Raw genomic sequence first — 16794 nt, forward strand, 5'->3', positions numbered from 1 at the left:
GTTCACTATGCAGTGTTAAAGATTTATCAATGTTCACTATGCAGTGTTAAAGATTTATCAATGCTCACTACTCAGTGTTAAAGATTAATGTGGCAAATATTATAACACTAGTTCTTGCCATATTGCTAGTGAATCTTGCCATTACATGCAATATAACATTACTACTTGCCATTTTATCAGTGAACCTTGCTATTATACATAGTATAACAGTCTATTTCTTGCCAGTGAACTGTGCTATTATAAGCACTATAACACAATAATTAATATATTCATAATACTTTGAACAGAAAGTCCAACAGTACACCTGCGTCTATAAGTTGGACAGTCCAAAACACTACAATCTTGAGGAATACAAATTTTGTTGTTGGCAACACTGCTACTCAAGAGTGGTACATATTCCTAAGTGGCCCACTATCTGTTAAAACTAATGTTTAAAAAACAAATTTACAAATACTGACCGAGGTGATCCTGACCAGTGTATCAAACAAATGTATGATGAGTCCAACAGACTGGTCATTCACATTGGAGTACAAGAATCTCAGGAACTGTGTTGTATCTGACACCAGGTTTACTGAATTGATGCTGTCTGGCTGTTCCCGCAGATAATCCTATGGAAATGTAAAAATACCATGTAATGATTCTTTATGCAAACATCTTTTCCAATGCCTGTTTTTCAGCAACAATAAACAGTATTTCATAAAATAAGTAATACAAATTCTCATTTCTTAAAATAAGCAATATGAATTAGCATTTCATAAAAAAGGCAATATGAATTAGCATTTCATAAAACAAGCAATATGAATTAGCATTTCATAAAACAAGCAATATGAATTAGCATTTCATAAAACAAGCAATATGAATTAGCATTTCATAAAATAAGCAATCTGAATTAGCATTTCTTAAAACAAGCAATATGAATTAGCATTTCATAAAACAAGCAATATGAATTAGCATTTCTTAAAACAAGCAATATGAATTAGCATTTCATAAAATAAGCAATATGAATTCGCATTTCTTAAAACAAGCAATATGAATTAGCATTTCATAAAATAAGCAATCTGAATTAGCATTTCTTAAAACAAGCAATCTGAATTAGCATGTCATAAAATAAGCAATATGAATTAGCATTTTTTAAAACAAGCAATATGAATTAGCATTTCATAAAACAAGCAATATGAATTAGCATTTCATAAAATAAGCAATATGAATTAGCATTACTTAAAACAAGCAATATGAATTAGCATTTCATAAATAAGCAATATAAATTAGCATTTCATAAAATAAGCAACATGAATTCTCATTTCTTAAAATAAGCAATATGAATTAGCATTTCATAAATAAGCAATATAAACTAGCATTTCATAAAATAAGCAATATAAGCAATATGAATTAGCATTTCATAAAACAAGCAATATGAATTAGCATTTCTTAAAACAAGCAATATGAATTAGCATTTCTTAAAACAAGCAATATGAATTAGCATTTCTTAAAACAAGCAATATGTATTAGCATTTCATAAAACAAGCAATATGAGTTAGCATTTCTTAAAACAAGCAATATGAATAGGATTTCATAAAACAAGCAATATGAATTAGCATTTCTTAAAACAAGCAATGAGAATTAGCATTTCATAAAATAAGCAATATCAATCAGTATTTATTAAAACTAGCAGTATTAAGTCCTATCATTAGCAAAGTTTCCATAGTTCACTATGTCCCAGTTGGTGTTCTATGACTTGTAAAGAACTGGAATACATACTTTTACCATAGATGATGACACCAATAACAGATATGGAAAGTGATACATATACCTTCCTATCTGATAATACAAACAAAACAAAAAGACATTTGCCAATCTAAAGCTGGTTTAACTCACTTACACACAACTGTAGACTAAACGAAACCTTACTCCTTCTGTAAAGTTATAAAAAAATGTACAATACAGTAGTACCACTCTTGATGCTTAAATATAACTATCTCCAATTTATGAAATCACTGATAACAGTTAGCATTATAAGGCAACAAATCACTGATAACAGTCAGCCTTATAAGGTATGAAATCAGTGATGACAACAAGCAATATAAGGCATGAAATCACTGATAACAACTAGCATTATATGGCATGAAATCACCGATAGTGGTCTGCATTATATGGCACGAAATACTGATAACAGCTAGCTTTTTAAGGCATGAAATCACTGATAACAGCCTGCATTATAAGGCATGAAATCACTGATAACAGCCTGCATTATAAGGCATGAAATCACTGATAACAGCTAGCATTATATGGCATGAAATCACTGATAACAGCTAGCATTATAGGGCATGAAATCACTGATAACAGCTAGCATTATATGGCATGAAATCACTGATAACAGCCAGCATTATAAGGCATGAAATCACTGATAACAGCCTGCATTATAAGGCATGAAATCACTGATAACAGCTAGCATTATAAGGCATGAAATCACTGATAACAGCTAGCATTAAATGGCATGAAATCACTGATAACAGCCAGCATTATAATGCATGAAATCACTGATAACAGCCTGCATTATAAGGCATGAAATCACTGATAACAGCTAGCATTATATGGCATGAAATCACTGATAACAGCTAGCATTAAATGGCATGAAATCACTGATAACAGCCTGCATTATAAGGCATGAAATCACTGATAACAGCCTGCATTATAAGGCATGAAATCACTGATAACAGCTAGCATTATATGGCATGAAATCACTGATAACAGCTAGCATTATAGGGCATGAAATCACTGATAACAGCTAGCATTATATGGCATGAAATCACTGATAACAGCCAGCATTATAAGGCATGAAATCACTGATAACAGCCTGCATTATAAGGCATGAAATCACTGATAACAGCTAGCATTATAAGGCATGAAATCACTGATAACAGCTAGCATTAAATGGCATGAAATCACTGATAACAGCCAGCATTATAATGCATGAAATCACTGATAACGGCCAGCATTATAAGGAACACGGGGGATCATATCAATATAAACCAATGTTCTTAAGGAAAAAGACAATGCTATAAATAAACAAGGTTTCATGGAATGCATTTTTTAAAATCATTTTGGATTTGTTAGCACAAGCACTCTAACACTGGCTTGCACTAAACTCTGATGATGAGTAAATGCTACTGCATCTATGTCATGCTGAGGTGATCTTACATTTTCTCTAAAAAATGCAAGACTAAACCATGACTATGTGACTAGAGCATCATAAAAAGTAGGACACAAAATGTGGGTGTTATTTGCAGGCAAGTTACAGATGGATCAACCTGAAATAAAGAAATTGGGATTACCAGGACAACCACATTAAAGTTATCTTTTTAATGGAACAACTGGAATAACAGGACAACCACATGAAATTTGTCTTTTTAAAGACACTATTGGGTTAACAGAAAGACCTCATGAAATTTATCTTGAATTTTAGCAAACTGCTATTTTTAACAGGTGCATCATTGTTTGCATGTAGCTTTTCAAGAAGTCTTACAACAAACTTTTCTTGTAGATACAGTTTTTTCAAGAAGTCAGGCAATGCTGTCTTATAACAGATTTTCTTGTACATGCAGTTATTAAAGATCTCAGACAATGCTAACTTTACAATTTTTCTTGTACATGCATTTGTTCAATATGCCAAGCAATGATGTCTGACAATCAGGCAATGCTGTCTGACAATCAGGCAATTCTGTCTGACAATCAGGCAATGCCAGTTTACAATTTTGCTGTATATACTGTTTTTCTAGAAGTCAGGTAATGCTGTCATACAACAACTTTTCTTGCACATGTTGTTTTCAGGAAGTCATATAATGCTGTCATACATTCAGGCAATGCTGTCTTGTGACAGCTCTTCTTGTACATACTGCTTTTCAAGAAGGCATTCAATGCAGTCTTACAAATATTTTGCATAGTTGTTTATAAAGAAGTCATTCAATGCAGTCTTACAGCTTCTCCTACATACTGTTTTTCAAGAAGTCATTCAATGCAGTCTTAACAATTTTCTTGTACATATTGTTTTTCAAGAAGTCATTCAATGCAGTCTTACAACTTTTCTTGCACATGCTTTTTTTAAAAAGTCATTCAATGCAGTCTTACAACTTTTTTGTACATATGGTTTTTCAAGAAGTCATTCAATGCAGACTTAAAACTTTTCTTGCACAGGCTGTTTTTTAAGAAGTCATTCAATGCAGTCTTACAACTTTTTTGTACATATGGTTTTTCAAGAAGTCATTCAATGCAGTCTTAAAACTTTTCTTTTGCATACTGTTTTTAAAGAAGCCATTCAATGCAGTCTTACAACTTTTCTTGCACAGGCTGTTTTTTAAGAAGCCATTCAATGCAGTCTTACAACTTTTCTTGCACAGGCTGTTTTTTAAGAAGCCATTCAATGCAGTCTTACAACTTTTCTTGCACAGGCTGTTTTTTAAGAAGCCATTCAATGCAGTCTTACAACTTTTCTTGTACATCTTGTTTGTCAAGAAGTCATTAAATGCTGACTTACAGCTTTTCTTGTACATATTGTTTTTCAGTAAGTCATTCAATGCAATCTTCCAACAGCTTTTCTTGTACATTCCGTTATTCATGAAGTCATTCAATGCAGTCTTACAACTTTTCTTGTACGTACTGTCTTTGAAGAAGTCATTTAATGCAGTCTTACAACTTTTCTTGTACATTCTGTTTTTCAGGAAGTCATTCAATTTGGTCTTACAGCTTTTCTTGTACATACTGTTTTTCAAGAAGTCATTCAATGCAGTCTTACAGCTTTTCTTGTACATACTGTTTTTCAAGAAGTCATTTAATGCAGTCTTACAGCTTTTCTTGTAAATACTGTTTTTCAAGAAGTCATTTAATGCAGTCTTACAGCTTTTCTTGTACATACTGTTTTTCAAGAAGTCATTTAATGCAGTCTTACAGCTTTTCTTGTACATACTGTTTTTCAAGAAGTCATTTAATGCAGTCTTACAACTTTTCTTGTACATACTGTTTTTCAAGAAGTCATTTAATGCAGTCTTACAGCTTTTCTTGTAAATACTGTTTTTCAAGAAGTCATTTAATGCAGTCTTACAGCTTTTCTTGTACATACTGTTTTTCAAGAAGTCATTTAATGCAGTCTTACAGCTTTTCTTGTACATACTGTTTTTCAAGAAGTCATTTAATGCAGTCTTACAACTTTTCTTGTACATACTGTTTTTCAAGAAGTCATTTAATGCAGTCTTACAACTTTTCTTGTACATACTGTTTTTCAGGAAGTGACTCAATGCAGTCTTCCAACAACTTTCCTTGCACATATTGTTTTTCAACAAGTTAATGGTGTCTTACAATTAGGCAATGCTGTCTCACAACAGCTTTCTTTTACATTTTTTTCAAGAAGTCATTCAATGCTGTCTTCCAGCAGCTTTTCTTGTACATACTGTTTTTCAAGCAGTCGTTTAATGCTGTCATACAACAGCATTTTCTTTTATTTCTTGATCAAGTACCTAGGATGAGCCGACCATGAAAAAACAAGCATTTCTAATTTCTTCAATCACATCATCAAATCATGCCAGCGTGCCATCATTTTCGTAAACTGAGCTGTTTTGTCACATCCATTTCAGTGTGCCTTGTTGGTCCTATTTCAGTATGCCTTATTTGTCACATTTCAGTTTGATTTATTAGTCCCATTTCGGTAACCTTATTAGTCCCATCTCAGTATTCCTTGTTAGTCCCATTTCAGTATGCCTTATTGGTCCCATTTCAGTATGCCTTATTGGTCCCATTTCAGTATGCCTTATTGGTCCCATTTCAGTATGCCCTATTGGTTCCATTTCAGTATGCCCTATTGGTCCCATTTCAGTATGTCCTGTTTGTATGCCTTGCTAGTATCATTTCAGTATGTAATATTGGTCCCATTTCAGTATGCATTATTGGTCACATTTTAGTATGCCTTATTGGTCCTATTTATGTTAATTGAGTACAACATCTCTGTCAATTTATTTTCTTACTGATTGTCATTAATGCTAAGAAATAATCTTTACAGATCTACGCCAAAAGAAAGTCTACAGACTCAATGGTTATGATACTGTGTTTATAATTGTTTGCTCTGAAAGTATAACTTGTTTAGAGACTGCATTAATCATAACAAATATAATATTTTAAATGCCCCCTCAAGTGGTGGTTATTACCGTATATTCTCTTATTTAAGTCAAATCCAACTGCAAACTGTTCTGACCCAGATATACCATCGCATAATGCATCAGCAGATCTGGGCCTTTGCAGATTGTTAGGAGTAATCAGTAGAACAAACAATACAGACCATGAATTGCTGGCATTTAATGCAAAGGCTGGTGAGGGTCTGTGTTGTTTGCAGTTAGACTTGACTTAAAAACAAGTATGCACAGTAATTACTTTACATATTTCTTCAGCAGAACTATTATTCGAAAGAATGGCACACTTACAATATGTCTTTTCTGTCAAGTGCAAGGGGAAGGTTACATAAACTCATTGAAAACTTTGGGATGGCTTATCAAAGGACACTGCATTGGATGGATGTGGATACATAAGAGAAATTTGTCATCTTCTATTAATTAATTAGCCTGCAATTCTTATGAGTGATTGGCTTAAGAGTACAAACCATTCATGTCTTGAAAATATCCTCTTGGAACTGAATGTCTGTGGATTGATAAAGGCATAACTTTGTAAATATTGAAGTCCAAACTGTACCTAGATACTGCTGACAAGGTACAATGATGCCAGTTCTAAACTGTACCTAGATACTACTGACAAATACAATGATTCCAAGTCCAAACCATACCTAGATACTACTGACAAATACAATGGTGCCAGTTCAAAACTGTACCTAGATACTACTGACAAATACAAAGGTGCCAGTTCCAAATTGTATCTAGATACTACTGACAAATACAAAGGTGCCAGTTCTAAACTGTACCTAGATACTACTGACAAATACAATGATGCCAGTTCTAAACTGTACCTAGATACTGCTGACAAATACAATGATTCCAAGTCCAAACCAAACCTAGATAATACTGACAAATACAAGGGTGCCAGTTCCAAACTGTACCTAGATACTACTGACAAATACAAAGGTGCCAGTTCCAAACTGTACCTAGATACTACTGACAAATACAATGGTGCCAGTTCCAAACTGTACCCATATACAACTGACACATACAAAGGTGCCAGTTCCAAACTGTATCTACCGGTAGATACAATTGATGGTGTACAATGATGTTGTTACTTGCATGGAGGCCTCTGTACTGTCAGATACAATTTTTAGTGTACAATGATGTTGTTACTTGCCTGGAGGCCTCTGTACTGTCAGATACAATTGATAGTGTACAATGATGTTGTTATTTATCTGGAGGCCTCTGTACTGTCAGATACAATTGTTAGTGTACAATGATGTTGTTACTTGCCTGGAGGCCTCTGTACTGTCAGATACAATTGATAGTGTACAATGATGTTGTTATTTATCTGGAGGCCTCTGTACTGTCAGATACAATTGTTAGTGTACAATGATGTTGTTACTTGCCTGGAGGCCTCTGTACTGTCAGATACAATTGATAGTTTACAATGATGTTGTTACTTGCCTGGAGGCCTCTGTACTGTCAGATACAATTGATAGTGTACAATGATGTTGTTACTTGCCTGGAGGCCTCTGTACTGTCAGATACAATTGATAGTGTACAATGATGTTGTTACTTGCCTGGAGGCCTCTGTACTGTCAGATACAATTGATAGTGTACAATGATGTTTTTACTTGCCTGGAGGCCTCTGTACTGCTGGTTACACATCAATCTCAAAATGGTAAGAACCAGTTCAATGTAGCCATCATCCTTTAACTCCAGGCCAGGGGTTATGGTCGGGGTCATCTGTGTCTCTCTATTACTCTTTCCCATCTCCTGCAGACCAAACAAAGCTGCTACATGTTAGTGAGTTTTATCTGTTACTGTATTTAATCAATCAGTTTAAGTCAAACAATACATAACACTGAGTTTAAGTACATGTGCGAGCTGTAAAATTTAATGAAATTGTTATTATTTAAATGGAAATTTGAAATCTATACTATTGTATCTCTAAAAATGTGGCTGTCTTAAAGAGATGTTTGTGTTACACAGGTAGCTGTTTTACTAGCAGGTTTGACTATAATAAGCAGGTATTGACTTATGATCCAGCTACAATTATAATGGACAAAGATGTGGATTCCCAATAACAACTGCTTTGTGTCAGAATCTCACCAGGCTATTTTTAAAGACATGTCTAACATGTAAAGCCAGCTTTATGAATCTCACCAGACTATTTTAAAGACATGTCTAAGGCGTAAAGCCAAATCTCAGCTGACTGTTTTTAAGGACACATCTTACATGTAAAGCCAGCTTTATGAATCTCACCAGACTATTTTGTAGGACACATCTAACTTGTACATCTGGCTTTATGAATATCCCCAAACTATTTGCAAGGACTCATCTACCATGTAAAACCAGCTTATTAAATCTCACCAGCCGATTTTTTAAGACATGTCTAACATGTAAAGCCAGCTTTATGAATCTCACCAGACAATTCTTAAAGACACATCTACATTGTAAAGTCAGCTTAATAAATCTCACCGTACTATTTTTAAGGACACATCTACATTGTAAAGCCACCTTTATAAATCTCACCAGACTATTTTGTAGGACACATCTAACTTGTAAATCTGGCTTTATGAATCTCACAAGACAATTCTTAAAGTCACATCTACATTGTAAAGCCAGCTTTATGAATCTCACCAAACTGTTTTTAAGGACACATCTACCATGTAAAAGCAGCTTTATGAATCTCACCAAACTGTTTTTAAGGACACATCTACCATGTAAAAGCAGCTTTATGAATCTCACCAAACTGTTTTTAAGGACACATCTACCATGTAAAAGCAGCTTTATACTTGCAAAACTATGCCTAGTAGTATGGTTTCATGTTTCTTCAAGGCAATCCTTGTAGTCTGACTTGAGTATATTTGAAAAGATGATAATTTTTATGTCTCTTCAAGTCAATCTGTACAGCATGACAATAATGAAATTATAAAATGAGTTCTAAAAAAATGATCCTATCACAGGCTATTCTCCAAACTAAATGTACTTGTATTAAAAATTAAACTTACATTTGAAATTTTCTGGTTTTTTTTACCCCAGACACATTTTTGTGCCAAGTTTTTTCAGGGCCTTTGACTTACTGTTACCAGCTTATAAAGATATATCAATGTGAAATATTCATAATAGTGGATCAAAAGAACCAGCCTAGAATAGTCAGAGGTATTAGTAGGGGGGGGGTGACTTAAAAGGAAACTTGTAGATGTATATATTACATATAATAACAGGAAACTTGTAGATGCATATATTACATATAATAATGGGAAACTTGTAGATGCATATATTACATATAATAAAGGGAAACTTGTAGATGTATATATTACATATAATAAAGGGAAACTTGTAGATGCATATATTACATTTTCATATTCTTACACTTTATGGATCTTTTAGGCATACTCCCACCCATGTGTGCAAACATACCTTTATATTTGTATGCATAAACATGCATAACATTGCCATCCATATTCCAATGCAGATGCAAAAAAAACATTCTGAGAAAAATTCAGGCTGATTCCAAATAGAACTTGGATCAAGTAACACTACTACAAGGATCAACATTGATGAGAACTAGCAGAAAGAGTCTATGGGCAATGATCCAAGAAATGACCAAGATATGTGTCATAAGGACAGCATGAATAGCAATAATTCAGGACTGATGTGATGAGATTATGTACATATTTTAAAAAAGGATTATTGTCCATTTGCATTCTAAAAATTGGGTCAACAAAGTCATTACTCATTTAACGTCAAAACTCGTGAACAATTTTGTTAAATCTGCTGATTTGTCCTGCATGACCTGTCTGTTCACATGTAAGATGGCTGTAAATTGTAGAATTTTGAATTTTCATGCCTACTGAGAATATATATATATATATATATATATATATATATATATATATATATATATATATATATATATATATATATATATATATATATATATATATATATATATATATTGTTATAGAGTAAGGATATCAAGATTATCAATGTTATGACAAGGAGCCAAATCCCTGAAGATTAGGGAAAACATTCCCAGACATCACCCAGGGATTCAGGGGTGCAGCTTGATACATATAAATACTGACACTTGTGATACTGGTGTACATACCAATGCTCAGTATTTATAGGTTACTGCATTTGTATGTGAAAATATGAACAAGTTTTTTTTGTTGGAATACTGCACAACCTTGGGAGTGCAGTATATCAATCCGATAAAACGGATTGATATTTTCCCATACAAATGCAGTAACCTTTTTATTATATGCTCATTTTCTTATTCTACCTATGGCTTAACTATATAACAAAATACACTACAAGAAACAAGGTAAATGAATGTACGCCATATTCCAAACTAAATACACAAGAGCAGATTCATCATTACACAACAACAACATTATTAATGCACACATAACTCCACCTAGATAAATTTGAACTTAGTCACGCGCTCGACATAACTTTCAAAAGAAAATGGCGTGTCTTTTTAAAATTGAAATTTCCAGTCATATTGTAAATAAATGCGCATTGCAACAACTTTTCCATTTGATCTGGAATGAATAGATTTTGGTATTTTGTTTCAATCCTGCAAAAGTTCATGATTTTGGACTGGATTCATCTGTACAAATTGTACATGAAATACATCAGATTGAAGTAGCATGGGAGAAGCATGTTTACATCTGCAAGTGTGTTTGTTCTGTCACTGACTATTTGAAATCATAATCTGGGGAAAATATAAAGTGATTCAATTGCAATTATCAAAAAGATGCCATTGAATTTAATGTTTATTTCATTTTGAGTGCAGTAAGGAAGATGTAACTGCACTTGGAATATAGTCGAAATTACAGTACAATTTTGAAATGTGTAATCAAGCTTGAGAACTCATGACATGGCTCATGTAATTCGGATTTGCAGAACTAAGAAAGTACATTTTGAGGAAATTCTGGATGTAAAACTGTAAGTATATTTTTTTGCCATTCTTATTACCATCTAAAGGAGAAAGTTTATGCCTTTATTGCTTGTATGTTATTTGTAGGTACCAAGCAATTTTATGAAATCTGGTGTCTATCACAAAATCTGAAACAATGTATCAAAAAAGTTAACGTGGAATGTAGCAAAGCAGTTGGTATGCTGCAGTACACAAATCATCTGCTTTAGTTCATTCAGAAACAAATTTAATCAACCAAAACATACTGAACCTACTGTGCGAATGTACATGATTTGTTTACAAAGTAGTTCCTTATACACCACTGAGCACATGTCCTGCACGTGGGTGCAATATAAAAGTGTGCAATATCATAAAATATTGAATGATTCTGATAATGTAAAGTTAACGGAGAAAAAAATGAGCATATAATAAAATGCAATACATAGCTGGAGTTCTTTAAAATTTATAATTTTGTATAAATGAGCAGCATGATAAAAATTCCAAAAGTTTCCAGGAGGAGTAAAGTGCTTGCCCCAAGGAAACAAAATGGTTGCTGATCCAGGTTGCTAGAACTTTAACCTGCACATTTTCATATGCTAACAACTGACCAACCTCAGACATTCTGTTAGCTGCCTTTTACACATGATAATATCTGACCAACCTCAGCTGATGCCTCTGGAAGTTGCTTTTAACACATGCTAAAACAGAACAACCTCAGCTGATGCCTTTGCTATTTGCCTTTATTAAACTTATAAGAGGTAAGGGGTGCTCATGGAGGGGTAGTACATCTGGTACGGGTAGCAGTCATACTCCTTTGGGGTTTGCTAGCCCACCTTTGGTCCCCACTTGGTGCTCAGCTCTTACCTGTGGCTCCAAGAAACTGTAGTGGCCACACCATGGGCAACAGCTTCGACTGGCTGGCTAAACCAGGTTGAGGGTAACTGATAGGTCTTAAACCCTCAGTGAGTTAGGGATTGTCACCCATTGCATAGGAAGACTGGACCCAGCGGACTGCGCGAAGGAACCACCAGCTGGTCGATGGGCAGGAAGACGGACCCAGCAAAGTGATGTGGAGCACTAAGAGCATAGCAATACATGTAGGACCCCTTGGTCATCCACTGCATCCAGTCTCCATTCCAGCCATCTTGACTATGTCTTGCAACTGGACAAAGTGGGGCCTGAACAAGTGAGTGAGGCTGACACAGCGCAACTCTCCATCACTTTAATCCAACTCATTTACATCATCAGCCATGCCCAAATCCCGCAGTGATGGGCAAATTGTGATGCAGCAGGTGTATGCACTTGCAGCCACAGTGACAGACCAGCACACAGGTGGCTCAGGCCACAGGGTCATCTTCCATTGACATGAAGCATAAATGGATGTCAGCAGCCAGCCGATTGGCTAAGCAGACCTCATCAGGATAGCACTGCTTACCTCCATAACCTGAGGATGGTGCCCTATAAAAAGCCTGCTTCAACTATCCTGACCAGGTTACTGCAGCTGGAGGGAATCCCATTCTTGTGGTTGAAACACAATAAAAATCTGAAAGGTTCCACTCACTCTTGGTGCGTGGAACATACGCACTCTATTGGATCATGCAGAGGCTGACAGACAAGAGAGAAGAACTGCCCTGATTGCAAGAGAACTTGTTCTCTACAAGATAGAGATAGCAGCCCTGAGAGAAACTCGCTTGGCCAATGAGGGCCGGTTGACTGAAGTTGGATCTGGCTACACCTTTTTTTGGAGTGGACATGGTACTGATGAACGTCGTGAATCCAGAGTTGGTTTCACTGTCAAGTCAAGTATGGTGAATAGGCTCTCCATCTTACCAAAGGGAATTAATGACCGACTTATAATGCTGAAGCTACCCTTGCATGGAAACAAGCAAGCCACACTCATTAGTGCTTATGCACCAACCATGATCAACTCAGAGAAAGCCATTGACAAGTTCTACCAGGATCTGGAAGCTCTAATTGCTTTAGTACCAAAGTCGGACAAGCTGATCATTCTTGGTGATTTTAACACCAGAGTTGGCACGGACCACATCTCATGGAAGGGAGTTACTGGTAGACACAGCATTGGCAACTGCAACAGCAATGGACATCTGCTCTTGAGAATGTGAGCAACAAATGATCTCCTGATCACAAACACCATCTTCCATCTGCCTAACCATAATAAAACAACTTGGATGCACCCACAGTCTAAGCATTGGCATCTGATCCACTACATCTTAGTCCATAAGAATGACAGGCAGGATGTCCATGTGACCAAGGCAATGTGTGGTGCTAACTGCTGGACAGACCACTTGCTACTGATTTCCAAGACAAATCGTAAAATTCAACCTCCCAGACATCCACAGAGAATTCCAAAGCGACTCAATGTCTCCAGGCTGAAAGTCTGCAACACTGAGCAAGTTCTGTCTGAAGCTCTGATAAACCAGCTAGAAACCACAGACTCTGATACCAACGACACAGAGAAATGCTGGGCAGCCTTCAAATATCTGGTGTACTCTACTGCATCTGAATCCTTTGGCGTCACTGCATGAAAGCACCAAGACTGGTTTGATGAGAAATGTGAAGAAATACAGTCCCTGCTAGAGCAGAAGCATTGTCTCTATCGTGCATACAATATCGATCCCATGCAAAGAAAGATGTCCTCCAAACTGTGAAGAAGAAACTGCATGAGATGCAGGACACATGGCTGAGCCAAAAGGCTGATGATATTCAGTCCTTTGCTGACCGACACAACATGAAGAATTTCTATAGCGCTCTTCGTGATGTTTATGACCCAGTAACATCAGGCACAACCCCTCTCTTGAGCTCTGATGTCAGCACTCCCAAAACTGAGTAGGAGAAGATACTGGATTGCTAGGCGGAACACTTTGATGGTGTCCTCAACAGACCCTTTTCCATCAACAATGAAGTCATCAACCATCTAACCCAGGTGGAGATCAACGATAGATTGGCTGACCCTCCAAGAGTGCTGAAAACTCATAAGGCCATTGAGCTCCTGTCTGGTGGGAAAGCTCCAGGAGCAGACTCCATCCCAGCTGAGATCTACAAGTCTAGTGGGCCTAAGTTGTGAAAAGACTAACAGAGCTGTTCTGTGGGATATGGAAGATGAAACGCATACCCCAGGAATTCAAAGATGCATCCATCATCCACATTTACAAATGCAAAGGCAATCACCAATCCTGTGACAAACATAGAGGAATCTCTGTACTCTGCATTGCAGGCAAGGTCCTTGCCAGGCTACTGCCGAACAGAGTCACAGAGCACCTTGATCATGGCCTACTGCCAGAAAACCAGTGTGGCTTCAAAAAGGAGAAAGGCACCATCAACATGACCTTTGGTGCCAGGCAGATGCAAGAAAAATGTCCAGCTATACACCACCTTCATGGACCTGACTAAGGCATTTGGCACTGTCAGCTGGGAAAGCCTTTGGAAGGTCATGGCCAAATTCTGGATGTCCAGAAGTCTTCATTGAAATGGTGAGGCAGTTTCATGATGGCATGATTGCCAGAGTCCAGGACCAGCATAACTATTCCGAACCCTTTGCAGTTACGAATGGTGTGAACCAAGGATGTGTCTTAGCTCCCCCCTCTTCAGCCTCATGTTCTCCACAATGTTGAAGGATGCTTTCAAGGACAGCGATGTTAGAGTAGGTCTTGGATACCATATGGATGGGAAGTTTTTCAACCTGAGGAGGCTTCAAGCTAAAACCAAAGTCCAAGTTGAGAACATTTGCAACCTCCTGTTTGCAGATGACTGTGCCCTCAACTTCAGCATGGAGGCAGGCATGCAACAGAGCATGGACCTTTTTCTACAGCATGCACCAACTACGTACTCACCATCTCTACCAACAAGGACTGAAATTCTGCATCAGCCAGCTCCTGGAGAAGATTACTTGGAAAAATCCAACACTGTCAATGACCAAAAGCTCAAACATGTAGACATGTTCACATACCTCGGCATGACCCTCTCACAAGCAGTCCACATAGACAATGAGGTCAACACCAGAAATGCCAAAGACAGCATAGCATTTGGCAGACTCCACTCAAATGTCTTGGATATGAGAGGCATCAAGCTTGCCACCAAACTCAAAGTCTACGCAGCGGTTGTTCTCCTCACTCTCCTCTATGCTTGCAAGACCTGGACTGTGTAGCTGCCATGTTAAAAAACTTAACCACTTCCATATGAGCTTCCTGAGGAAACTACAAGGCACAACTCCAATGGGCTGGCCATGTTGTCTGCATGCCAATAGAATGCCTACCTAACAACGTCTTCTATGGAAAGCTACAGCAAGGCAAGAAATCCCATAGTAGTCAAAAAAAAGAGATACAAGAACACCCTCAAGGCTTCGAGGAAGAACCCAGGCATTGATCCTGACAGCTGGGAGAGTGTCGCTGCTAATCGATCTGCTTGGTGCAGTCAAGTCAATGCTGGTGCCTTTGAGCAGAAAAGACTCGTGGACACAAATCCAGGAACAGCAGTACCACAACTCCCAGTCAGCAAGCTGTACATCCATATCCCCGCTGCAACAGACTCTTCCAGGCTCAGAACTGTATGTACATATGTATGTATGAATGTCTGACCTGTATTCACAAACATGTCTGACTGTATGCATATAGGTGTATGTCTGACTGTATTCACATACATAAGTATGACTGACTATGCACATATGTATATGTCTGACTGTATTCACATATATATGTATGACTGTATGCAAATAATTATGTATGTCTGGCTCTATGCACATCCACACAGACAGGTTGTATCATAAAATCAATATGCTTCTTTAAAAGTCTTAGAATAATTAAAATTTGAGGGTGGTGAGGGTTTCTGAAAATCAACCTTCCAAATTTTCACATACATTTTTACTAGAAAAGCCAAAAATTATTTATACAATTTTGGCATTCTGTGACATTAGCTCTAAACACTAATAATTTTTCTGTCATCATACTCAAATCAAATCCCCATCAAATACACATCCATCATACCCAAATCAAATCCCCATCAAATACACATCCACGAAACTCTAATCAAACCCCCATTAAATACATCCATCATACCCAAATCAATTCCCCATCAAATATACATCCATGATATTCAAATCAAAAAACCCTCAAATACACATCCATGATTCTCAAATCAAATCCGCCTTAAATACACATCCATCATAGCAAAAATCAATTCCCCATCAAATATACATCCATGAAACTCAAATCAAATCCCCCTCAAATACACATCCATGATACTCAAATCAAATCCACCTCAAATACACATCCATTATACCAAAAATCAAATTCCCATTAAATATACATCCATGATACTCAAATCAAATCCCCCTCAAATACACATCCATGATACTCAAATCAAATCCACCTCAAATACACATACATGATAGTCAAATCAAATCCCTCTCAAATACACATACATGATACTCAAATCAAATCCCCCTCAAATACACATCCATGATTGAATCATGAATGTGTATTTGAGGGGTTTTTGATTTGACTATCATGTATGTGTATTTGAGGTGGATTTGACTTGAGTATCATGGATGTGTATTTGATGAGGATTTGATCTGAGTATCATGAATGTGTATTTGAGGGGTTTTTGATTTGACTATCATAGTCAAATCAAAAACCCCTCAAATACACATTCATGATACTCAAATCAAATCCTCATCAAATACACATCCATTTC

At 36.5% G+C, this 16794-nt stretch overlaps 1 protein-coding gene across 1 annotated transcript in view; it reads right to left on the reverse strand.

Annotated features, from left to right (window-relative positions):
• LOC149800497 (inositol 1,4,5-trisphosphate-gated calcium channel ITPR3-like) overlaps window positions 1-16794 on the reverse strand; it is a 297708-nt gene that overhangs the window by 68816 nt on the left and 212098 nt on the right. Inside the window, exons 50-51 of the mRNA XM_089958443.1 lie at window positions 7794-7931; window positions 459-608 (exon numbers count right to left, since the gene is read on the reverse strand). Coding sequence (XP_089814569.1) covers window positions 459-608; window positions 7794-7931 — 288 coding nt within the window. The remainder of the gene's footprint in view (window positions 1-458; window positions 609-7793; window positions 7932-16794) is intronic.

Source organism: Sinohyriopsis cumingii, chromosome 5 (genome assembly GCF_028554795.1).
Source record: "Sinohyriopsis cumingii isolate HCF-2022 chromosome 5, ASM2855479v2, whole genome shotgun sequence".
Taxonomy (NCBI): Eukaryota; Metazoa; Mollusca; class Bivalvia; order Unionida; family Unionidae; genus Sinohyriopsis; species Sinohyriopsis cumingii.